Source organism: Pteropus vampyrus, unplaced genomic scaffold, assembly GCF_000151845.1.
Source record: "Pteropus vampyrus isolate Shadow unplaced genomic scaffold, Pvam_2.0 Scaffold1, whole genome shotgun sequence".
Lineage (NCBI taxonomy): Eukaryota > Metazoa > Chordata > Mammalia > Chiroptera > Pteropodidae > Pteropus > Pteropus vampyrus.
Genome location: NW_011888782.1, coordinates 809,795 through 836,411, shown reverse-complemented (window position 1 = coordinate 836,411; position 26,617 = coordinate 809,795). Strand labels below are relative to the sequence as shown.

General features: G+C 42.5%; 1 protein-coding gene across 1 annotated transcript in view; it reads left to right on the top strand.

Moving 5' to 3' along the window:
• The window catches only part of BFSP2 (beaded filament structural protein 2), a 66,576-nt gene that overhangs the window by 28,667 nt on the left and 11,292 nt on the right, over window positions 1-26,617 (top strand). Inside the window, exons 2-4 of the mRNA XM_011364202.1 lie at window positions 7,094-7,176; window positions 12,468-12,624; window positions 13,664-13,825. Of these exons, the coding sequence (XP_011362504.1) occupies window positions 7,094-7,176; window positions 12,468-12,624; window positions 13,664-13,825 (402 nt within the window). The remainder of the gene's footprint in view (window positions 1-7,093; window positions 7,177-12,467; window positions 12,625-13,663; window positions 13,826-26,617) is intronic.

The following is a 26,617-nucleotide window of genomic DNA, read 5'->3' as shown; positions in this document are numbered from 1 at the left end:
GGGAGCAGTGGAGACGGAGAGAAGTAGCTGGATTTCAGGTACATCATGGCAGGTAGAATTGACTAGACTTGGTGTTGCATTAAATGTGAGGGACGAGAGAAAGTGAGATGTCAAGACTCCCTGGTTTCTGAGTAAATGTTGGTGCTATTTACTGACATGGGGATGCCTGAGGGCAAAAATCTGAAATTCCATTCGGAGTCATATTGAGTTTGAGATATCTCAGAAACATCCAAGTAGAGACGATGTCAATGAGAGTGGGTTGCAAGTCTAGAGTTGAGAGGAAGTTTCTGTGCTAAAGATATACACGGAGACGTCATTAGCACATATGTTTAAACCCATGTGAATAGATGAAATCACTGAGGAATTAAAAAAGAACAAATCCAAGGCTCAGTCTTAAGAAACTAGCATGTAGATGTCAGATAAAACAAACAAACAAAAAGACAATGAAGGAGAAGATTCACGAAAATGGTCAATGAGATAACAGGAAGAGCAGGAGAGAGTGGTGTCATGGAAGCCAAGAGAGGAAAGTACATCTGTGACAAATGCAGCTGGCAGGTCAAGATAAGCACAAAGAAGCATCTGTTTGGCTTGGCGACATGGCGATCTTCACCATCTGGGCAGAGATGCCGTCTCTGAGGTACTAGCAACAGATACTGACTTCTTGTTTATTTATTGCTAGAAGAAAGTCATGCTGAGCATTTGTCCTAAACTTGAAAGTCACCTAAATGTGCAAAGGGTTTCCAGGGACTCTTGCATCGTGCCACGGAGCCAGCTGAGTCTAATTTCCCAGGAGCCTAGTTTTGCTCACCTCCTCCCTATGCCCGAAGCTCTAGCTGCTAAGATGCCAATATATTTAACTCCAAATAAAGCATTCATTGTACCCTTGAGCCCAAATGATAACACTTTTTAAAATGCTGCTTGTCCTTGCCCTTTTTAAACACAGTGATGGACACATCCTTCACCCGCTGCCACTAGCTCCATTTATTTTAATAACTGCATCCCCAGTGAGGATGGCAGTCAGAAGAAATAAAATCCTCATTATCATATTACCAGTGACCAGGGCTTTTCAAATGACTGTGAACAGGAAAAACTGAAAAGAGAAAAAAAAATCAAGCCACGAGAAAGAAATCTTTATTCAACGGCATGTGCAGCAGAGCGAGAACAGAGCCAGACTGTACACGCCCATCAAATTCATTTGACAATCGCTGAACAACTGCTCTGTGCTAAGACAAATACCAATAATAATAATGGCTACCACCCACAGAATACTTACTCTGCGCCAGGCAGTCAGCCAAGTGCTTTTCATGCAGTAGCTCATTTAATTTTCACAACTATCCTAAGAGGTAGGGAGTATTACCCTCCTTTCATGGATGAGGAAACCAATTCTTAGAGTTACCCAAGTAACTGGCCCAAGCTAGTGAGTGGAAGAGCTAGGTTCAAGAATAGGAGGACGCTGTCATTGCCCACTGAGTGTTGTAAGACAGGGACATGAGCCTCAAAGGTGGGGTGATTCAGATACTGGAATGATCCAATGAGGGAGCAAGAGAGTCAGCATGGGCCCCACCATATACCCGGTAGCTCAGGCCAAAAACCTGGGGTCATTCTCAATTCCTTTCCCTCACTCCCCCTGTAACTGTTTCATCACCAAAAACTATCTGTTCCATCCCCGAAAGATGCCTTAAACTTGTCTGCTTCTCTCCACCATCCCTACAACCACCCTAGTCAAAGCCACCATCCTCTCCCCTGGAGGCCCCTAGCTGGGCCCTCAGCATCTCCTCCTGATCCCGCAATCCTCCCTTCCTGCTGGACTCAGGGGGTCCATTCACCACACGGATCACACTTGTGCCTGTTCAGAAATTCCATGGCTTCCTAGTAAATCTCACCTCCTCTCCATTGTTCCCAAGGCCTTTCCTCCATCATCTGGTCTTTGCCTACTTTTCTAACTGCCTCTTCCACAATAGCTGCTGATTCCCCTACAATCATCACAGAGCCTGGCACAGAGGAAACAATAATCGTGCACGGAAGAAATGAAGGCAAGAATAAGTGAATGGATGAATAAAAAGGCTTCCCAAAGGAAGCCACATTTGAATGAGCATTAAAGTGGGGTAGGGTTTCTCATGCGGTAAGGACCAGGGTGTGTGGTGGTAAAACCAGGTGTTCTAGGCACAGGCAATGACTTGGGCGAGGACATGGAGGGATGCCAGGAGCAGCCTGGGAGGTGGCAGGAGCTGGACTGAAGACGTGTCTGTAAAGCGGGCCTTCTGCAAGTCAACTGTGCCCTGTAAGCCTTGTTCAGAGTTGTTAAAACAGATCTTTGGGTCTCACCTCCAGAGATTCTGACTCAGCTGTCTGAGGTAGGGTCTGAGAATTTGCATTTCTGGTAAGTTTTCAGGTAGTACTGATGCTGCTGGCCCAGGGGCCATGAGTACAGGTATGCTAAGGAAGACAGCTCCAGGGAAGTGAATGTGGCTGCATGTCACACCGCGAGCAGTTTGAGCAGACATTGGCCAGTGCTCAGCCGCTCCTTTTCCCTTTCCAACCACCTCTCTTGGAATAAACCCCAAGCTTACCATGACCTCAGACTGCCCGTTCTCCTGGGACTCCACTCTGCCATTCTCTTCGGCCACGTTTTATGCTTCGAAGGGTCTCTTGTCTCTTGCTCCAGCAAACATTTGACAATCCTTTGAAAATGCTGCTGAGGAGAGAGCCTCTGGGTTCTACCCCCTCAAGACCACCTAATCTCATAATGCAATTCACACTAATGCTGCTGCGACAAACAGTGTCTCTTTTTAATGAGACTCGGCATTAAGTCATGTCACCCTGATTTTAGGGGTTCTGGCTCTGGGCAGAAGGAGAGAAAAGGAGGAGAGGAACTCGTCTGCTGGCCTTCCTCGCACGCCATGTGCAAACTGCCAGCCTGCCTACCTACAGTTCGGTTTGGTTTGATTTGGTTAGCATCCTTGCAGCCAGTAGGAAAGATATCTCTTTATGTTCGTGATGTTGCCCAAATAGGAACCAAGAGTCCTGACTGTCCTATGTTACAAGAAAAAGACAGAAAGCAATCCCCACAACAGTCCCTCTTGATTCTGAGGTGCCTTTTAGTTTCCAAAGCTGATGACTAAAATATGCACATCTTCGAGTCATGTTGACCTGGTTTGGCGTTCTGGCTCTGCCACTTTCCAGCTGTGTGATTTGGGGCAACTTACTTAAGCTCTCGGAGCCTCAGCAGCCTCATCCGTAAAATGAGTTGTCGATATCACCGTCAGAGGGATGTCAGAGGCATTTAGTGAAGTCATCAATGTTAAGAACTTAGTAGAGTGTGGGGCAGCTACCCATGAATAAAACAGTGTTGGCCATTTTCCCTGGTGTAAATACTCTCACCATGGCTGATACAAAGCTAACAACATGATGTCACTGAATGAAGGGTTGAGCACACCATTATACAGTGTTTCCACCATACAGATATAATCGAAACAAATAACTTCAGGAGCAGAGCTGACAGTCACCCGTAGTAAAACAATTGGGAAGTGATGACTACTTAGGACTTTTGTGTTTTGAGCATTTATTACCTGCGTTTTTAGTATAATTTAATTGTAAGTTCATAATTAAAATTTTCATGATGGCTGTGTTTAACAACCAGCTCACAAAACTCCTGGAATATTTAATAGTCTTCTCTCACAAGCCAGTACCAGCCGGTTCCAACACGTAAGCTGGGTACATCTGTAGGTGGTCAGTCAGTACGACTCCCCTTCCCTCTTCTTTTCCTATCCCTGGCTCCTGGGAGGATTTCATGACACTCTTTTAGGTAGAAACAAAGATGTTCCCTGTTCCTCTTCAGGCACCAAGCTTTACTTTTGGCCTTGGCCACCATCCCATCCCCCAGCCTGTGCTAAACCTCAGCCAAGGTCCAGCCCTCGCCATTGCCATCCCTAACACTGGGGTGGCTGAGCCACCTCTAACACCAGAAAGGACATGGCCTCTGCTGGGGTGAGGCGCCTGCAGGACAGTGCAGGGCTCTCTGAAGCTGCATGGTAGACTAGCAGGTTATTTCAGGATCCAGTCTGTGAAGCAGAGGGGAGAGCCTGACCAGTCGACTGTGCTTTGGCAAGTCAGGGCCTATCATTAGCTTCCGCTCGAGACTTGGACAAACCTCTCATTGTAACCAAACAACAGTAAAGCAGGAAGGCCTCCAGCTTCCCTGAGCCTAGTGCTGCGTGAGTGGCACAGGACAGACCTTTGGACAGAAGCGCCCTATAATTGGGAGGCGACATCCAAATTATCTCAGAAAGCACTCACTTAACCTCGAGTGGGAAGGGAAGAGCGAGGACACTGAGCAGCCCTCTCTCACCCCGCCTTACCTTGGCAGTCTGCATTTCCTGCCTGACTCCTTCACAGATTGCTCGGGCAGCCTCTTGCTCTTAGAGTTTGCAATCAGCTGAGGAAACGTTACAAATTCACACACTCAGTACTGTGGGAAGCCCACAGGCTAAATGTTGAAAGGAAGTGTATCCAAAAGCTGGTGGTGTTTATACTGGATGGCAGGACTTGGAGTGATTGCATTTTCAACCATCTCTGCTTTTCCAGAATTTTATGACTCTAAATATGGCACACATATATCCCCCCCACACACCAGAGTTTTATTTTTAACTTTTTCTGTCCACCCCCTGGGTCCCAGTTTGAAAAGCAGAAACAAAACCAAGCTGTACCAAGTAAAGAATTTAAACTTCAGGGTCTCTCACTCACACACACTCCTTTGTATTAGTCATTTTTTATTCTTTTTCTTAAAGACAGTCTTCCAAATTCTACAAGCTGCAGGCCCACATCTGCCCCATCTGCCCCCATCTGCCCTGCATGGCCTCCTAGTCTAGGGCACTTTTGAAGCCATCTTCTTTACCACAGTAGTTTCTGAGCCCACAGTCTGCTATAACTCGGGGTCCTGCACTGGGTGGAACATTTGCCATGGGCATCATTGTGAGAAATTGAGCAAGGCGATTGCCTCAAGCTTCAAATTCATCATCTGCAAAATGGCATCACTGAGTGTCTAAGACTGGAAGGGACCTGAATGTGGAGCAGCAGCGTGGGGGCAGGCTGAAGAGAAGGCTCAGCCAGAGCAGCCACGGCCAGTCCTCAGGGAGGCCTCACACAGCCAGAGCCCTTTGGATGAACTGCATTTGGCAATATTAACTATATTTTCTTCATTTCTGTATTTTTGATGCTCTGGCATTATAGGGCGCTTCTGTCCAAAGGGGCCTCACCGACAGGGACCGACTGCCCCTGGCAGGGCTAGTAATCAGAGAGAATAAACCACTGGCCTGTGAGCACACCTTTGACATGAAAACCAGCCAATTCTGAGTACATGCTCTCACCTGCCTCCCCTCTCTGGCTCTTACACTCTGAGAGGAAATCTTCCTCTGCCCTAATCACCCGAGGACTGGGCACCAGACAACTAGGGACCATCCCTACAGCCCAGAGTCCACTGAAATCATTCAAACTATCCAATCCTAGCTGATTAATCTGCCTTTCCCATTCCTTCCCATGAAAACCATGATAAAGCTTTTGCTTGTGCTTTGCCCTCGCCCCCTCTGCTTCCTGACAGCTCTGGTGCTTCTCCACGTGGCCCTGCAGGGTGTGGCTGCCCCCTCCTCTTGGGAACTCTGCGTAACAAATGATCTTTTCAGTGTCAGTCATCTCCTGATCTATTGGCCTCACCATACCTGAATAAAGACAAAATCCTGAGTAAATTTTAAGGCACCCTTCCAAGAGGCTTCTAGAAATGACCTCCAGACCTGAAATAGGAAAGGTTGAGATCTGCTCACCCGTGGTCACAGCATTCATTCATGCATGCATTCATTCACCAAGTATTGGTGGATATCTAGCCCAAGCCAGGCTTTGGGGACACAACAATGAACAAGGAGGTGACCATGGAGAAGGGCCATCTCAACACAGTGGGGTGAGGGCTCTGCTGGGGAGACAGAAGACCCACAGGAGTGGGCCAAACCCCAGCTACCATGGTGAGAAGTGGCAGTGCCCCCCCCACCTTATGCCGATAGGATCATATGATGTTGTTTCATTTCTTCAAATTTCCCATCTCAGCCTAATCTTCTCTCTGCTCCAGCCTGGCCCTGGGGCGCAATGGGGAGCAGACAAAATAGTGTCTCTCCCTCTCAGTTCTTTCTCATCCCACTCCCTCTCTGACCTCTGGTGCCCTGTGTCCTCCTCCTGGTCAATAAAGCACTTGTAACTCATTCACATGCAAGTGCAAAGAACTGAGAATAGCTTAAAACAGTGATTTGCACCCTCCTTTTAAAGTAAGTCCTTTTATCCCTACCCCCCAAACTGAAGATCATGGAAAAGCCACATATGTTATATATATATCATAGGTTAAGGGGAAAACCACCCCCCACCCCAAGTCCCCACCTGTGGGGACCTAGAACGGTTTGGGGAGTCAACTTTGAGAAACCACGCTTCAAGTCTCCATGAAACCCTGAACTATATACACAATGTTTATGTTCGCATGTATGTTTTGATTGAAGGTGGATGAAATTCTAGAGCCACGCTGTCCAATATAGTGGTCACTAGCCACATGTGGCTATTTACATTAATTAAATTTCAATAGCATTACATTTTCAGTTCCTCAGTTACCCTTGCCACAGTTGGGGTATTTAGTAGCCAAATGTGGCTACCATGTTGGATAATGTAGATATAGCACAGTTCTATCACTCAGAAAGTTCCATCGGACAGCTTTGATCAAGAGATTATATTAGCTTTTCAAAGGTATTCATGACCAGAAAATGATAAGAGCCACTAAGTCAAGCTGGTGGAACTTCTTTTTAGGAGGGAGTTGAAAGCTCATCACTGTGACAGCAGCTATGAATAAGTCTGCTTTTGATCTTTTGCTCCAAAATCCAACCAGACTATATGCTTTATCTTCTCCTCACTGTTTTAAAGAGGGATATTTGAATTCTAAAAAATATTTGCTATAACAAAGGTGCTTTAAGTTCCCCAGAGCCTCTGGGCCCAGCCCAGGTCAGGGCGGGAAGGAAGGAAGATATGCCAGTGACATTGTCTTCTCTGCTGTGTGTGATGGTTGCAGGTCGGCGAGGCAGTCCTGGAAAACGCCCGGCTCATGCTGCAGACAGAGAATATCCAGGCGGGTGCAGACGACTTTAAAGAGAGGTAACGCTCTGCCACAGAGGGGACAGTCCCTCCGCACCCCCAGACTTCTGTGTGACACCGATAATGCTGTCCTGGAGACTGCAGCATTCACCTCCCGCCATGTGAAAAGCTGGGGTGGGATGACAGAGGCCCCAGGAGAATCCAGAGCCAAGATGATCTGGCCCAAACCCTCCTCGCAGACACAAACTAAGCTCCAAGGGCTCAGAGATTTTTACCCAGTGTCACTTGGTTCAGAGCAGGAGTTCTCAAAATCTAGTGTGATTCAGAATCATCTAGGAGGCTTGTAAAAAACACAGATTGTTGTGTCCCACCCTCAGAGTTTTTGGCTCAATAAGTCTGTAGAGGGGCCTAAAATTTAAGTTTCTAACAACTTCCTGCTGATGCTGATCCTGCTGGTCCTGGGACCATACTTGGAGAACTACTGGTTTAGAGCAATGCTTCTTGATCATGACGACATGTTAGAATTACCTGGGCATTTAAAAATGCCAGTGCACAGGCCCCACAGATGAGTTGAACCCGAGTCTCTGGGGTGGGGGGCCGGACCTCAGCATTTTTAAAGCTTAAGAGCCTTGAGAACCATCTCTTTGAAGTCTAATACAGTGTTTCCTGGAATATGGCGTCTATATTGCTGATGAAGATTATTTTAAGGGGTATAAGGATAAATATTTTTTAATAGTTATGTATTTATTTTTATAGTTACTTTCTATTTATGACTCATGAACTGTTTTTCCATTATAGTCCCACCATTTATAGTAGCAATTAAAATTTACTTCATATAAAGAGCTTTTAAAGTTTATTGATTTAAGATTTACTTTTTAAGTAGATAAATTTAAGGAACTGTATAAAGTAAATAATAATATAGGAGATATGCATTTAGGGCAAAATCATGAAGGCGAGTAAGGTTTGGGAAATGCTGGGTATAATGGAGAAGAAATAAAGAAGACCTTTTTATGGATGAACACAGTGATTTTTGAGAATATTCTATGGGGCAGATGTCCTAGATATTGGGCAATTAGATGGGTGATGGGATAGTTATTTAAGAGAACATTTTCCTAAATTCATAAAGACAAAGAGGAAAGGCATGTATTTGGGAATCTTTGGGAAAGACCATGATCCCACCATCATTCTTATCTTAGGATAAGAAGGTATTATGATGAAAAGGAGAATCTCTACCATCTCCTCAGACCCTGACTCATTTCTTTTATCTAAGTCTAAGCTTCACCACCTGCTGAAAGGATCTCCATTAATGGTCACTCTGAAGTTAAGGAGACTCAGCTAGCCAGGGTTGCTCTTTTGTCCAGCACTGTGCTAACCAAGGTCACAAGAGCACAAAGAAGTGAAACCATCATCCAGGTACTGACAGCTTACTGCACAATTAAGAATAGATGTCAATAGACATGAAACAATTCGTACTAAATTTAAGGGAGAATTTAAGTAAGAAATTAAAATAGAACCTGGCTAAAATTTCTTTCACTCACTCATTCATTCATTTATTCACTTGTGCATTCATTCATTCATACATCCTTCATCCAGCAAGTCATCAGAGTAGAATGTAAACTCACCAAAAACAGGGACTTGGTCTATATTGTTCTCCCTTGTTTTACCAGCACCTATAATAGTGCCAGGCACAAAATAGATGCTCAACAATGAATGAATAAATAAATGAATTAATTCAACAAATGTTTGAATATCTGGCAGGCCCTTTGCCGGGCATGGGAATGAAGTGAATCGAACTTCGAGTAACTCAGTTTAGTGGCAAAAACAGAGGAGTGAACAGGCATTACAGAGCAGTTATGCCATCACTGAGATGATCACAGGTGAGGTGGGGACATTTAGCTTGGCCAAGAAGAGTTGACAAAAGAGATGATGCCTGATTGGATGCTCAACTCATGTAGGAGTGGCCAGACAAATAAAGGAGGCATGGCTTTCCAGCCATATGGGGACAGTATGCACAAAAGCAGGGGACATTCAGAAAGCATGGTGCATTGGTGGAATTCCCATAGCTCATTAGAACTGAGGCGTACGGAGTGAATGAAGGAGAACAACAAATGTGGCTTGGAAACCAAGGAGAGACCAATCCTGGAGGACCATGTCGGCCATACCAAAGAGCTTAGAGATTATCTGAGAGCAGAGGGATTCCCACAGAAAGGATTTGAGCAGTGTCATCATGACCGAATTTTAGCTTTAAAGGAAGCCTTAGATCAGTGAAGGGGAAAGGCAAGGCAAATGAGCAAGAAACAGTGGGAGTGAAGAGACTGGACCAGTGGAGGGGCAGGGTCTGTACTGAAGCCAGTGGTTGGAAAGTAAGGTGAAATCAAATTACAGAGAGGCAAGAGGATGACACCTAAGGCTTCTGAGCAGAGAAGTGACTCAATGTGGTTAAGGATGTTACTCTGGGACAATACTATTGGTCTGGGAAGACAATTAGAAGGCTGTTCTAGCTCACAGTCTGCCTGGGATGGTAACAATGAGTGAACTTGAGGGACAGGTCAAAGAAATAATCAGCAGGATTTGACAATTAACTAGATGTACAGTCTGAAAAGAGAAGGCAAAGAAAGCTAAGATCTAGGTTTTAAACTTGGGTAATTGAGAAGGCTGTGGTTCTACTGACTGAAATAAAAAAATTAGAAAAAGAACACTTGTTTTAAATTCAGGGGTGGATAATGAGTTTAGTTTTGAGCAAGCTGAGTTGAGCTAATAGTGGAGAAACCAAGCAGAAATTATGAGATGCCACCAAAGATGTTGGGCTGAAGTGGCCTGCAAATCAAGATGAGACAATCTGGGTATCATGAGCATAGAGGTGTTAAATGAAGACTTCAAAATGAAGGGGGAAGGGGGAATGTGTAGCAAGAGAAAGCTAAAAGTTTAAGAGCAACAGATATATTTCATACTCTTAGAGGACTTCCAAAAAAAATGATCTGTGGGACACCTAAGACCTCCCATCATGCTGAATGAACCATATCCTGGAGGGACCAGACTCCCTGGAGAGGTGAGCAAAACAGGACTTCTGAGGTCCAATGGGGATTCTTCTGGCTTGGATTACCAGGGACCAAGCCCAGTCAAAGAGGTGAATTTTCACTTCATCTGGAAGGATAGGACTATTTCCAAAAGAACTAAAAATGAATAATACAATCCTTCATAAAGAATACATTTGAATAGAAAAGTTAATCCTACATGTAGAGTACAGAAAAATGCTTTGGAAACCATCTCCCAAGTGTTGATTCAAAGGTACAGGTCCAATTCTGAAGGAAGTCTCTGGTGGTATGCCACGGGGCTCTGTCCTTTGTTCTTTCATTTGCTATTTTTAACTGCATGGTGCAAGAAAGCAGGTGTGGAAAAATGGCAAAAGATTCAAAGCCAGGAGGGGTGGTGAGGAGCGGAAGGGCAGAATCAGGATTCAAAATGATCCCAACACATTGGAACAATGGGCTAATGAAACTGAAAGAGGATAAATATGAACTCCTACTTTTGGGTTCAAATATCAGGTGTGCCCAGAGAGGGAAATTGGGCTTAACGCTGCTCTTCTGAAAAATGCTCAGGGGTTCTCGTTGACAGGAGTCCCAAATTTGTCAGCAGCAAATACAGCTGGTCAAAATCGAATGAACAAACATACAAACAAACAAAAATCCACAAAGCAATCCTAGGGTTCGTGATGAATAAAATTAAAGGGCTTAAACAAAGGAGCAGGCAGTCCCACGAGACTCTGAACTGATAAGACATCGGGAGTTTTGCATTACATTCTCTGAATCACATTTTAAGAAGGACATAAGAGCAATTAGAGCATTTACGATCATTCCACAAATATATCTGAAGCCTGGAGCTAAGTGCTGAGAATTCAAAGATGGAAAGGTCAGTCCCTGCCCTCGATGATGAGGGATGTGGAAGCCAATTTATATGAAGAATGGAAGAAAGAATTTGGAATGTATAACTTGAAGAGCAAAAGGTTTAGAGGGATTGGGTGTGGGCAGGGTGGAATGAGACAGTGACATGAGAGACAGTCTCTAAATATTTGTAGGACTGCCAGAAGGAAGAATTAGACTGACTTTGGGTATTCCAGAGGGTAGAACTCAGAACTCTTATAGAAATGGAGACTTAAGCTCTTGAAAGAAGAAATTTACAATAATTAGAGCTGTCAAAAATGAAATGGTGGACTTGAGAAGTAATGAGTTCCCCCATCACTGGAAGTATTCAAGCAGAGGCTACATGATCACCTATCGAGAATGCTATCAAGCTATTGTCACTAGATGGGATTTGAATAGTTGAATGTTAAAGTCCCTTAAAATTCTAAGTCCTTAAGATGTTTTCTATAATGAGAGGTGTGAGATATCTTCCTTCTATGGCCAGATGAAGAAAAACTAAAATTTGACTGAGTGGTACTGCTGGGTGGAAGGCCATGGAAGGACAAGAGTGACTCTGGGAGAAATTGGCAAAGATGTTAGGTAGTTTCTAGAAAGAAGACCCTACTGCAAACCAGAGATTGAAAGAACTCAGAGTGGGCAATTTCAGACTCATGTCAGTATGCATGCATGTATGCATGTATGTTATTGCGTAAGATGTAAGTTTTTAAAACTCTGGATATTTCTCATATAAATTCAGGTTTCTCATTTCTCTTGAAAAGAACTGGCAGTAATGGGGAGAGCTGAGCAGCAGTGCCCTTTTAGGTTAAGTAGTAGAGTTCTATTACTTTTGTTGAGTAGTAGAGTTCTATTCATGAGCTGTCACATGTGCCTCAATTCCCACCTCTCCCTGCTGCCCAGAGCTGGCCCTTGGCCCTCATCTACATTGGCCACTTGGCCTCTGAAGGCATTTAGGGTGGCAGCAACAGTCCTGAAATTTCACATGGGCTTTTTCTATCTCACATGAAATAGAAACCATGTTCTTCACTTGGGGGTCACCAGCATGTAGCCTGGTACTTGGCAGATTCTCAATAATGTTTGTTAAAGCATCCTCAGGTGAAAAGGATGACAAATCAGAATAATGATGACGATGTTGGATCCTCTTACCTGGGTCTGAACTCCTGGAGAAACTTTCCCTAGAGCTCTGTGCTTCCTGTGCCCCATGAGGCTGGCACCCCGCTAAGCCAGGCTGTCAGAAGTTGGCTGTAATCATTTTCATTTTCATAAATCAACATGTAATAATTGCATTAACAGTGCCCTCAAAGTTGCTGAAACAGTGACATTTAACATTCATTGTTTAACTAGCACGCAGTTGGCCCGTTGGTAGCATTTGTAATCTGATTCTTTTTTCTTTGGAGTTGCCCAGCTATGCTGATTAAGTTCCCTTATCTGCAGATATGAAAACGAGCAGCCATTTCGAAAGGCAGCGGAAGAGGAAATTAACTCTCTATATAAAGTCATTGATGAAGCTAATTTGACAAAAATGGATGTGGAGAGTCAAATAGAAAGCCTGAAAGAGGAACTTGGCTTTCTGTCAAGAAGCTACGAAGAGGTAGGTGGGGGCCGGGGTAACACTGGGTTAGCTACAAGACAATAGACCCTCTGCTGTCTGGCCGAGCTTCAAAACATAGGGGATGGTAGCTTATCTGAGCCTCTCTACACCCTCACTTACCCAGGGCTGCAGGGAAAATGCCAATGAGACACTTTCATCTTTGTAGTGGGTCAGGTTAGCCCAGGAATCTCAAACTCAAAGGGCTTCAGGACCAGGCTGGTAGTGAACAGGGGAGGCAGCAGGTCCAAGCAATAGCGAGTGATGGCACCTATGTTGAATTGGAGGGAGCATCCCGTATCTCAAAACATTCAATTTCAGATCTTTACTTTCAATGCTGTATAGGACAAAGAAAACAACTCTGAGGGTAAATCCAGGCTGTGGTTTACACATACTCGTTAATGGAATTAGGTCAGATCATCGAGTGACAGGTTTGAGGGAACCTCCCACAGCAATGTGGTCCGGTTCTCTGCAGAATGGCACGGATTCTAAACCACCTCCTACATGCCGCTCTCTGACCCGAGATCTAAAGTGCTTACAGTTGAAAAAGTCAAAACCCACTTAACAATGTCAGGAAGTTCCTTCTTTTGTCCACCCTTAAGCTAACCAGGAACCAATAAGCCTAATTCCTCTTGTTCTTAGCTTTGTAGTTTTTCGCTACTCACCAACTGTAACCCTTTAGAGACTCCAGCGTTATCTTTAAATCTCTTTCGGCCTGCTCTGACATTATGATACTCACGGATTTCATCTTGCCATTGTTGCTTACTCTATTTGCGTTGTTATTTAGTTATTTATTTTGATGTTTGCTTTGGGCCTGGGCTTATGAAGACCAGCTGAGAAACGCATCCTGGGAAAAGAGAATATGATGCCTCTGCTGGGAAGAGGATCAGGGACTTTGCCAATCTCCATGAAGTCCCACGTTTGGTGGTAGCAAGATGAGAAGCAGAAGTAGTGCCCACAGAATTGGGCTTCTGCGGGCTAGAATTCCGTGTGTTTTCTCTCTCCTGTGGAACTCACCTGAGGTGTATGTTGTCATTTTCAGGATGTGAAAGTGCTGTATAAACAGTTGGCATTGTCTGAGCTGGAACAAGCAGATGTTCCCATTGGCACTGGTCTGGACGACATCCTTGAGACCATCAGAATTCACTGGGAGAGAGATGTCGAAAAGAACCGGATAGAAGCAGGAGCCTTGCTCCAAGTCAAGGTAAGAGGTATGACCCACATCTTCCACTCTGCCCTGTGCAGAAGGAGGCCAAGCAAAGAAGAAAAGCAGTCAATATGCCAAGGAAGAAATGCAGCTGTTTCGATCTCATTAGACATAAATGAAGTGCAAATTAAAATAATAGCATTTTGTTTCGCTATCTAAAATCAGAAAATGTTTAAAATGGTAATAATAATAATTTTGGCAAGTATGTAGAGAAGGAGCTTCTTGCCTATGTTATTGGGAAGCACTAATACACATCCCTTTGAGTAAGGGATTTGGTGATATGTATCAAGAACCAAAATATCCCTACCCTACCAGTTAAATAATCTGGACACTATTCTAAAGAAATCATTGAAAATACAAATGAAGTCAACATCCAAGTATACTCACTGATACATTCATTATAAGAGTGAAAATGTTTGGGGAGAAAAACACATCGATGTTTAATAACAGGAGAAAGACTAAGCCACAACCTAACCATGAAATGAACTATCAGGCAATTATAAGAAACAATATTTATGAAGCATTTATAACAATATAGAGAAATGTTCATGCAATAAGGTAAAACAGGGGGAGAAAGATTACGGAATGGTATATACCAGGGACCAACAAACTTTTTCTGTAAAAGGCAAGATAGTAAATATTTAGGCTTCAGGGCCAAGTGGTCTCTGTTGCAATACTCAACTCTACCACTGTAGTGTGAAAGCTGCCATAGACAATAGGTAACAAATGACCATGGCTGTGTTCCAATAAAACTTTACTTACAGAAACAGGAGATGGGCTGGATTTGGTCTTCAGGCTGCAGTTTGCCAACCCCTGTTGTATACGGTAGGATAAAGCATTGAAAGAAATTAGGCATCAAGAAAGGGTTAGAAAGAAAATGCTAATATGTTCATGGTGTTAGCAGTGGTTATCTTTGAGAGATGGACCTATCTGACACTTTGAAATGTTTTCTTTTTCTTGGTTATGAGTATTAAGTTTTTGTTGAGTAGTAGAGTTCTATTCATGGAGGAAAAGAACTTTTATTAAACGTCATAAACAATAAAGGAATTAACCAGAAATAGAATGCATAGGGTTTGTTCTTCCTTTCTCCATCCTCCACCCATGTATGGCTGGAATTCTGAGGCAGAAACAAAAAGAGAAGAAGGAAGCTGTGGAGGAAGTGTGAAAAATGAAGTAGCTATTTGAGACAAGGCAAGAGGGCTGCTCCTGCATCCTTGGTTACCACTGAGTGCTTCTCAATCCTGGCTGCACAGCTGTATTATTTCAGAGTAGTTTCAAAAATGGCCAAGCCTAGGCTGCATCCAAGACCAATTAAATCAGAGAGAGACTTTCTAAGCCCTCTGGATGATTCTAATACACAGCCAGGGTTGCGAACCATGAATTTATAAAAGCCACCAAAAGAAAATCAGGGGGACCTTTTCTGTTCTTCCTTCTCTCAGCCCCGCTCAATCCCCTGTCCCCCAAGTGTCAACAGGAACCTTCCCAGAAGGGCCTTTACCAATTCAAGATTCACCGGTTGTTCTCCAGCCCAAGAAACATCCTTCACTCCTCTATTTCTTCACCTTCTACCACCTTTCAACAGCTTCTTTTCTTTCTAACCTTTAATTCCTTGGGCCAGTTCACAACAAACACTTTTTATGGCAAATAGTGCCTAGTAACTCCACAAAATGCAGCCGCCCCTCCCCCCATTGCCACCCTAACCTAGTGAAAGGTGAAAGAACACAGAGGGAAGGTGAAAACAAACCATAGATTTGATTTGGGTCCATTGCTCCTTTTTCAGGAGAATCGTTTATAATTAATGACCCTAGAAACCATCCAATTCCACTCTCAACTTTACAGGTGAGAAAATGGAGACCCAGAAAGGACAGTGGACGTCCTGAGGTCACAGAGCTGGTCGTAGCACCATGGTTTAGCTTACCTGGCACTCAATCCGGAGACCTTTTCTCAATAGCAAGCTGTCATTTCTCCTTGGCTCTGTTCCCAAAGCTAAATCTTGGTGGCCCAGCAGTTTGCAAACTTACTTCTCTCTCAACACACCTGGGATGTACACCACAGCATAGTGATTATTTCTTTGGGAAAGGGAGAGGGGTGTTGTAATTAACAAGAATGAATTTTGTGTAGTGTGAAACAGAAAAAAACTAATCATTATTATTCACCCCTCACCCACTTGAGAATCATCGCCAACCCAACAGTAATTCAAACATTAATTCTAAACAGATTCATTAGTGTCTTTTTAATAGAGTAATCTGAAAGCTACATCTCAGAAAAAACAGACAGTACTTGTTTTAGTTTGGCCAGTGCTGCCTGGGCCTCTTGCAGAGAGGCAGAGCTCAGAAAATATTTGCAGAATGGGTAAATTCCTCCGATCATCAACAGAATCAGAACTGACAGCCAGAAGTCCTCCAATAAATAGTTTTGTCAGCTGCAGTCATGCCCTCGGGGGCTGACATTTGTCCATCCTGATCACCTCTTGTAGGTTTCTTGGCGGCGAAGCATAAATGCGAAATGGCTTAGCACACACTGCTTTCAAAATCTTTTGCAGAGAGAATACAAACATATATTTAATTACCTTTCAGCCCGGGCAGGCTGAAAATTAATTGACATGGTTAATTTATGTCTTTGTTTAGGTTCCCCCAGAAACTTATCCTGAGACAAACACTGAAGTGGAGGTGGTTTGTTTGGATGTTGCAGGGGGAAAACATCAAAATAGCAGCAGAGGAGGAGCAGAGAAGGGAACCAACAAAGAATGTGTTATCCAATCAGTTAGCTCTGTGGGAGACTACAGCATACCCGACGGGGGTTCCGGGGGATAGCACAGAATGCCAGAGAGGGGAACGTGAGAAAGCTGGGGGTGATATTACTATCCCATCAGTCCTCTGCTGTCTGCTAGAGAATTTTCAGGCAGAGGGTACAGAATCTCGCAGTGAAAAGGAAGCTGTGGAGAATTAACATGTTAAGGTCTGAGGGATAAAGATGGATGTCATCAACATCTGCTACCACTTATCTGCCTAGTCTTTTTTTTTTAATGAGGTAAAATCGGTATATAACATTATGTTAAGTATCAGATGTACAATTTTATAATTTGACATCTGTATACACTACAAAATGCTCACCACCAAAAACCTAGTTACAATCCATCACCACACAGTTTGTTTACCTCTTCATACTGCCCACCTCCAACCCGCTTCCTTCTGGTAACCACCAACCTGTTCTCTGTATCTGTGAGATTGGTTTTGTTTTGTTTTGTTTTGTTCATTTGTTTTGTTTTGTTTTTATTCCACATATAAGTGAGATCATACAGTATTTTTCTTTCTCTATCTTACTAATTTCATGTAGCATAATACCCTCTAGCTCCATTCATGTTGTCATGAATGGCAAAATTTTTTTCTATTTTATGGCTGAGTAATATTCCATTTTATATATGTATCACATCTTCTTTATCCAGTCATCTATCAATGAACACTTAGGTTGTTTTCATATCTTGGCTATTGTAAATAATGCTGCAATGAACATAGAGGTACATATATTGTTTCTAATTAGTGTTTGTGTATACTTCAGATAAATACCAAAGGGGAAGGACTGGATCATATGGTATTTTTATTCTTACTTTTTGAGGAACTTCCATAATTTTTTTATTTTTTTCATCATTAAAAGTTTATAAAGAGGTTCTGCTTAGGTTCTCTCCAACCAGTGTTCTGGATGTCAGGAACCTCAGTGGTCCAGTGTTTGGAGCTTCTAAAGCTGTATGGTTCAGTGTTTGGGAGGATCGGCTTGGTCCAGAGAATTTCTGAAGGATCTTAAAGTCTGGCCCTTCCCTTTCTGTTCATTGTGGTTACTCAACTCAGGATATTTGGGGATGCTTCGGGAACCTCAGGCAACATGCCATACCACTCCCCAGACCTCTTGGCTATGATGGAATCCATTCCTCAATCTGCAACCAACAGACTTTAAAAAGATCACCTTCGGAAATACTACAGGGCCACTCCTATTCACCTATTTCCTAGATTCATGTGCTGAGATGTATTCATTCTGCAGAGTGACAAACGAGAAAGAGATTCCTGAAATCGAGTATGCTTTACCCTGATCTTGTCCAGATTAAGCTTTCTTGCTGCCCTTCTTCTATAAAACTTTTGTGGAACTTATGGGTGCATGGAAATTACCCCATCCATCCACCGGTAACTGCTTAAAGACTTAAAATTCTAAAATAAAATTGATAACCTGGCGAGGGCATCTGTGGTGGCCAGAACTTTGACAATTTTTCTGCTGGTCCAATTCTCACAACAGCCTCAAAAGCAGGAACTATCAGTATGAAGTGAGAGAGGAGGGGTGGGGGAGCGGGGAGCAAGAGAGGCAAGAGCTTCTAATTTCTCTGCAGCCAGGTTATTTCTACTAAATTTTTCTTTCACAGACACAACCATTTCAAAAGTCTTTTTTTTATAATGAACAGGAAAATGATGTTCTAGGTAGCCAAAATGACACTTTCGAGAATATTATATAGTTGTTGCCTTTCATGTCAGTATCAGTCCATTATAATAAATATAATCAAGTGTTTCTTCCAACCAACCTTTTCCTTACAATGTGGGATCCTCCTGGGAAGAGGGCCAACTGTAGGCTAAGGGCTTCCAAAGTTTCTGAACAAAGTGCTTAGGCTGCAAAGGTTGACCTTCACTTTACCCATCGATGGAATTGGAAGCCCTCCCCCAAGATAACAAAGTATGTCCATTTTCTATTGCTCTGTAACCAGTTACTGCAAACTCAGTGACTTAAAACAAAATACATTGGTTATCTCACAGTTTCCATGGTCAGGAATCCAGGTTTAAATGAGTTCCATGCTCCGGGTCTCACTAGGCTGCAACCAAGGTATCGGCCTGGCTACATTCTCATCTTGTGAGCTCATTCAGGTTGTTGGCAGAATTCGGTTCCTTGCAGTTACAGGACTGAGGCCCTGAGCCCCTAGCAGCTCACAACAAAGCTGTATGCTCCTCCAAGGCCAGGAGAAAAGCTCCACCCTTAAAGCTTTAATCCAATTAAATCAGCCCTTTCGAGGATACTCTCTCTTTTGATCAACTCAAAATTGATTGATTTGGGATCTTAATTACATCTACAAAATCCCCTCACCCTTGTCTTATAATGTAACCTAATCAGGGGCACAATACCTAGAGGCAGAGATCATTGAGGTCACCTCAGATTCCTGCCCACTACACCCAGTATTGCAGCAGAGAACTAAGACTGCACCTCTCCTAACTCCTGCCATGCTGCCTCCTCTGCCAGGTGGACAGTGCTGCTTTCAGCCTGCCTCCTCCGGGGGGAGTCCAGGTCCTCTCTTTCTTATCCAGTCTCTCAGCCTAGGCACTGAGACACCTTTGCTCCTCGCCCTAAGCCTGGTCTGCACTCAGCTCACAGCAAGGAAGGCTCTGTTTTGCCTTCTTAACCTCCTCCTGGGTCTTCCTTCCTTCCCTGGGAAGGGCTTCATATACCCTCATTCCCAGAAGCCTCATCTCTGTCCCTCATTCACTGCAGCTGAATGATATGTTCAATACCAAAGGCTTATTCGATTACCAGCACAAACTGGTGTGGGGCTGGAGGCACTGGTGAGAGAGAACTTGGCACCCTTTTAACATTCTCTTGGAGCCAGGAACTCCATAACATGGATCCCTGCCCTGCTATCTGCTCTGATCGTAGGTCAGAGCCTCAGACCAGTTTAAGGCATTTATCTGAGCAATAACCATCAGGCCTTAAGCAATCAGAATGATTGCTTGAGGAGATGGTTAGGAATGGAGAGAGGTGAATAGATTGAAATGAATGGTGATGTTTCTGGTTATTGATAGTCTTCGAGCTGGAAGAGACATTAGAGATCGACTAGAATGGTCCCCTCTAATAGACATTTCTGCAATGAGGGAAATGCTCTATAATCTGTGCAACAATCTGACATGGTAGCTGCTGGCCACATGTGGCTACTGAGCACTTGAAATGCGCCTGATACAACTGAGAAACTGCATTTTTAATTTTATTTGATTTTTAATTTAAAAACTATGTATGACTAGTGGCTACCATATTGGACAGTGTAGGTAGGTCTAGATCTACCTAAAGGAGACTAGAAACTTTGGGTAACATGTCCCCCTGTCATCCATATTCACAAACAATTAGCCCTGTCAGGGCAAACATTTTATGTAGTCTGTTGTGTCTATGCCTTTTCTTTGCTTGCTTTTGCCAAGAAGAGTCAATATTTTCTAGGATATATGAAATTGGATTAAAATGGATTTCTGCTACTCCACTGAGGTCAGTGGCTCTAGACTACAAGATGGCCAAGTGTGATATGGCCGTGATAGCCAATTGGGAGAATACAGCAGAACCCCTGAGAGCATCTGTAATCTAGGGGGTCCCTGTGTTTTGATGAGTTATCTATAAGCCCCGATGGCCCTTCAGTGAAATAAACCAAGGTTTATTCTGGTGTGCTCACAGCCAGCACTGAAGGAGAATCATCTCTATACCTCATAGTATATCACAGAGTGAGCTTTGCAAAAGAGCTCCAGCTTGCTTTTATTTCTTTTTTTTTTAATTTATTTTCATTTTATTTAAGCATTTTGAATATATAATACCTTCACTTGGTTTGAGATTCAAAATGTACAAAATGATACACAATGAAAAGTATCATTCAACCCATGTCCCAGCCACCCGGTTCTTTTCTATGGGATCAATCAATGTTATCCTTTTCTTATGTGTCTTTTTAGAGACATTTTATGCATATACAAGGATATACATAATCCTTTCTATTTTTATACAAATAGAAGTACTCAGAACATACCGCTTGTCAGCTGCACCTAGAGCACAGCAAACTGGCTCGTAAGCTAAATCTGCCTCACTGCCTGTTTTTGCAAATAAAGTTTTATTGGAATACGGCCATGCTCAGTCATTTACATATTGTCTATGGCTGCATTTTCACTACACCAGCAGAGTTGAATAGTCACAGCAGAGACCACGTGGCCGGCTGAACCTAAAATATTTGCTATCTGGCCCTTTACAAAAAAAGTTGCTAACCACTGTTCTAGCTAACAGATATCCTAGGATTTGTTTAACCTGTGCCCTTCTGATAATTACTTAGGTGGCTTCTAATCACTAACTTTGTATGGCCCTCATTTCCCAGTATAGAATTATATCTGTTGGATAAATTCATAGACATGGAATTGCTGGGTCAAAACTTATGTGCATTGGTAATTTTAATAAATATTACCAAATTATCCTCTATAAAGGTTGCTACAACTTACATTCTCATCAGAAATGTTTGAGAGTGCCCATTCCCCCACATCCTCACCAAAACTGAGTTCTCATACTTTGTGATCTTTGCCAATGTTATAGGTAAAAAAACGGTTTTTCAGTGAAGTTTTATTTTGCATTTCTCATATTATAAGGAAGGTGGAACATCTTTTTATGTGCTGAATTTTATCCACACTTGCTTTTGTGCATACTATGAAATCATATCTTCTGACCATTTTTAATAAGTCTTGGACTTTTTATTACAGCTTTGTAGTGGCTCTTCGTACATTAGAGAAATTAATTCTCTCTATAATATAAATTGCAAATATGTTCCCAGCTTGCCACTTGTCTTTTTACTTAATTTATGGTAGTTCCAGCTAGCTTGCAAAAGATACTATTAGCCAATAAGGAAGGATTATTACAGAAGACAGGTAGGCCAGTATTTGGTTTCTGTTGCTGTATGCTACTGTATCTCAGCTGGTACAACTGGGGGTCAGAGCAGGGGGAATCAGTAGTTGTTAAAAGGGAAAATGAAGAGACTGCTGCATTGAGGCAGGTACTGCCTGTCCTTTGTGTGTCATTTACCCTACCCGATACAACCATATACATTGTAGAGGGCACTCCCAGGCCATCATCATCTGAATTGTGTTTTCAAACCCACAACTGGTCAACAACAAATATTTGGGTGACTATGCATGTAGGGTATCACTCAACATTGCCTCTTCCTCCTCACACCTTCTACCAAGGAGTATTCCCTCACTCATTCAGACTCCATTTGTCAAGCACAGACAGATGCCAAGTTCTGCTCTTGGTGCTGTGGATACAAAGTTCCTGGCTTCAAAAAATGCCCAGTGTGGGCCACGCAGTTCTTCTGGTCTCAAAGCTATCATACGTGTTCTTTAATAGTAGCTCTTTCCTATAAAAGTATAGGGACCTTATTCTAAAATAAGAAATTTGCAAAGATGAAACAACCCAAATCTTTGAGAAATTAAGGTGGTCTCCTAGAAGGGACAAAGCAGAGAAGTCCCTTCTTCTCAGGAACAGGATGATCTCGACAAACCAGAGCAAAAATACTATCATCTAGACTTATCCAATGATTACTTTAAGAAGAAAAATATACTTTTCTCTTCAAAATGACATTTATTGCTGAGCCTATTCTACTGCTGTCATCAGTATGGTGTGCTTACTTCTGACCAAGGGGCCACTGAGTCCACAGAGCCATGTGCTCTTGTGTTTCCTTTGGCAACTTCAACCGAAGCTGGGAATTGGTCCTACACCCCAAAGAGAGCTATGTCAATAGCCAAGTAGTTCTTGTGTAAATTCAAGGAGAAAGTTGGCTTGGCCTAGACAGGCTAACTCTTTGCCAATGCTGAAGTTTCACCGAGTGAGACATGCGTTTCTTTTTAATTCCCACTAAGGATAAACCCATGTCTCTAGTGAAGACTGGATGGCATCCAGCCTTTTCCCAAATAAATCCTACATCTGGCTAGAGTAGGTCAGGGTGTGTGTGCTGCCTGTCAAGAGCTATCCTTAGCTAAATAATATTTATATGACATCTCATGACTGTAAAGTGACTTATAATTGTTAAAACAATGATAGCTAATCCTCCTAATGAAAAGGAGATATGATTTAATTCCCCATTCCTGAGATCCTCCTCTTCTTTAGTCCCTAACGTGTACCTGGCACACATCGTAGACCTTCAGTAAATGTTGCTGAGCATGTCCTCCGTGTGAAAAGCCGTGTTAGATCACCAGCGTGTGGTAGGGGAGGTGGGGAGATCAAAGAGTAACTAAGAAGTTGTCCCTGCACACAGGGTGGCTGCGGGTGGAGGGGAGTAGGAGGCAATGGATAGAAAGACCATCTTCTACAAGGTCAAATGAGATGTGCCATGAGAACAGTGACAGCAAATCATTTATTGAGCACTTACCAAGTGCGAGACAGTGTCCTAAGTATTTGATAGGCATGTGCTTGTTTAATCTCCCCAGTATTGTGATTTAATCTATTTTACAGAAGAAGAAAATTGAGGAACAGAAAGGTTAGGTATCTTACCCCAAATCATACAGTTGGAAAGTAGCCAAACTAGGATTAGAATCACACATTCTATCGATATACGAACGTCTAAACACATAGAAAAATTTTATAAGAGTTTATTAGAATTTATTTGAGCCAAACTGAGGACATGCTCAGAAACAAGATCTCAATGGACTGGGAAAATGCCCTGGGGAAAGGAAATTTTGCAGGTTTTTTTATGCATTTGGAATCAAAGGAGGGAAGTAAGGAAGATCACATGAAACCCGTTGGTGGTAGATTAAAGAGACATAAGAATGCAAGGTGGAGAAATTTCTATAATTGGATAAAAAGTAAAATGGAAAGATACATACCTCTCTTACATTGATGAGTACAAGACAGTTAACATTTAACATTTACAGTAAATAGGGATAGTATATGGGTAATAAGATCATGTACTTCCTTGAGGGTGGTCATGATTTTGAGGGGTCTAGAAAAAAAGAGTTACTCTGGTATCTCAAAGGCGTGTTAACTTAGATGCACAAGAACAACGGACAGGACTTGCTTAAGGCAAAGATTAATCTTTTACTAAGGAAGTTATAGGCCAAGGGTATGACCTGTGGCCACTTAGGAATTTATGATCAAATCATCTCTAAGGTTACTTTCAGTCACAGGGCTTGTCAGATTTACTACATAGCCAGCCTTTTGTTCACATCACTCCAGAATCAACCCTCCTGACTGCTAACCTGGACAGATCACAAGGAGTTGGGGGAACCGTGATTCATTTTCTTTTTTAAAAATGAGCGAGTGACATCTTGTGGAATGTGAAGTTGGGAGGCTCTGACATGAGGGCTAAAAGGTTATACCAGGCTTCTGTCAGGATCTTACCAAACCAGGGTTCTGTGCCCTCCCTGTGGAATAAAATTCCTCTGTGGTACAAAATCAGGAATCCCACTATCCCCTAGGGGTTCGCTGCTTTCCCTTTCTCCATGATATTGAACGTAATGAGGTTAGTATGATCCAAGGAGGTCTAAGATGCTGAAGAGCAAGGCAGTTAGCTATACTCTGCAGCGGAGCAATGCTTTCATAAAGCCGTTTTTCACCAGCTGCAAATAGCAGAGAGCTCGAGTAACTTGCTGAAACCAGAGCAGCAACTGCTTGGAGGAAGGCAGAATACACACGTTTCAAACTCTGCACTCATTCTGGATACATGTTCCGCTAAGAACACACCTGCATCATCGCTCTCCATAGTCCGCCTCCTCCTAAGCTCTCACTCTCCCTTCACACTACAGAGTGGCATTTCTACATTACTCTGGGTCATTGCCAAGGATGCTTTAGAAAATGGCAATGCTAATCAGCAAAGTAGGTTGGGTTTGGAGATGTTGCTTTTCCCCTCCATTTGGAGACTCCCAAATACTTCATTCTGACTTGACACAAAAGCACGCTGCTTCTCTGCTCCCACACCCATTTTTCACATGCAGTAAGAAGCAAATTGAATTTAAATTTTTTTCATTAAAAAAATTTTACCATATTTCAAAATGTCCACATGCTCTCCTGCCCCAGTGATTAGATGGAGTGCAACTACGGGCAGCCCAGCTCCTGCACAGTGGAACCAAGATTTCGAGCTGGTTTGAAAGCCTAGGACTAACATACTCGAATCTCATTACACATTCTAGCAACTGCGCTGATCAACGAAACACATTCCTGCCTTCCTATCCTCAGGGTCTAGAATCACACACCTACTATTTGGTCTGTGAGGAGAAATCTGGAGTCAATGGGATGAAGTGAAACAAAAATAGAGTTATTACAATAACAAGAAAGCACAAATTTCAAAAGTCATTGGAGAAGAACATGTAATACTTTTAGGTGAGTTAAAACTATTGACTGTTCCCAAATGACAGGCAAGTAGGTGGTGAGCTGGTTTGGGAAGGTATGAGACACGATATAAAATGGCATTGAAATGCATAGTGATCAAATTAATTTGTTTTTCTCTTTCAATCCTAATTATACTGTATAAGAAAGTTTCCATTTGGTGCTGGTAGGTCATTAACATTTCTATTCTATCTATTAATCTCACCTTTCAACAAAGAGAGAGCAGGCTGTGGAACTCAGCAACTTGGCAAGCAACATTTGTGAGAATAACATTGGCTCGTTTTAATTTTATTATTTTTTTCAGTTATATTCTATCTATGGCAAGTGAAACAGTTCTGTCGGTTTCTGTAGCAATCTAGAAACTTGCTTCCATAGACCAGTCATCACGTGGGAGTTTTAAATGCTGATTCCTGGGCCCCACTCAGAATCTCTTGAATCGGGACCTGCATTTTCACAAGATCTCCCAAAGGATGCTGATGTACATTAAAATTTGAGAACTTATCTACAGTTTCCATTTTAAACACATTTATTTACAAAGAAAAAGTGAATTGGTTGAAATGGAAATAGTTTGAATTAGCATTCAGATATGTGAAAAACCATGCTGGTTTTTCCCATGTTTGGGAAACACTTGGGTACAGCATTTTGCTAATGAAACAAAGACATGGGGATTTGTCCCGCCAGAGACTAGTATATATCACTGAATCACTGAATACGAGCCACTCGTCTGGGTTGACAGGAGGGACAGATCACATGGGGGGCTGTGGCGATAGCCTTAGCCAGCAGCTTTACCCCAGACCCACCGCCAAGACTTTGAAACATGGCCTCCCTGCATGGGGCTTGGCCTCCATTCATGCCCAGCTCTTACCCATGTTGTCCTGGCAACATCCTCTTGAGGGGACATGTAAGCATATATATTTATGTGCCAATCAAATTCACGATACCACTTAAAAGTAACAAAGAAGTTTCTGTTGATATTTTCTTTATATATTTTAAAAACACATAAATTTTAAGATAAAATAATTAACTTTTCCATTTGCACCTGTAACTTCAGTGTGACTTGCTATTTCTTGCAAAACCCACCATTTTTATAATTCTGTCATCAACAATAGTGTCACAAAATCAGACACAGAAAAATGTTTGATTATTAATATCTGATTATATAAAAACATCAGTGATGAATGAGGATAGCTCTGATGTGAATTTTGGTTGATAGTTTCATTGACCTTAATGAGTTCATTCATCAGTGATGTAACTTTTTTGCAAATCAGATGATAGTTTTCAAATGTTGGAAAATTTTCCCTCTAATTTTTGTGCCATTCACAATGCAACAGCTACAGACATGACCCATTTTTAAGTTTAATCTGCCTTATTAACATTTTCTAAATGCCCTTTTTAAGTCTAGACAATCAACAAAACAATAATTCAATCCTGGATTTGTAGTGTTTGCCAATTTCCATGGTGTCAATACTCTCACTATGGCTGATTTCAAACTACTGACTTTATGTAAACGAGCACAGAGTTGGGAGCAGATTAGCGGGAACACACCATTTATTCGCACCACACAGGTACCATCAATAACCTCAATAGCATAAACAATGATAAAATGTAAATAATTAGCAAGTGATGTGTTTTGAGTATTCATTACCATTTTTTAAT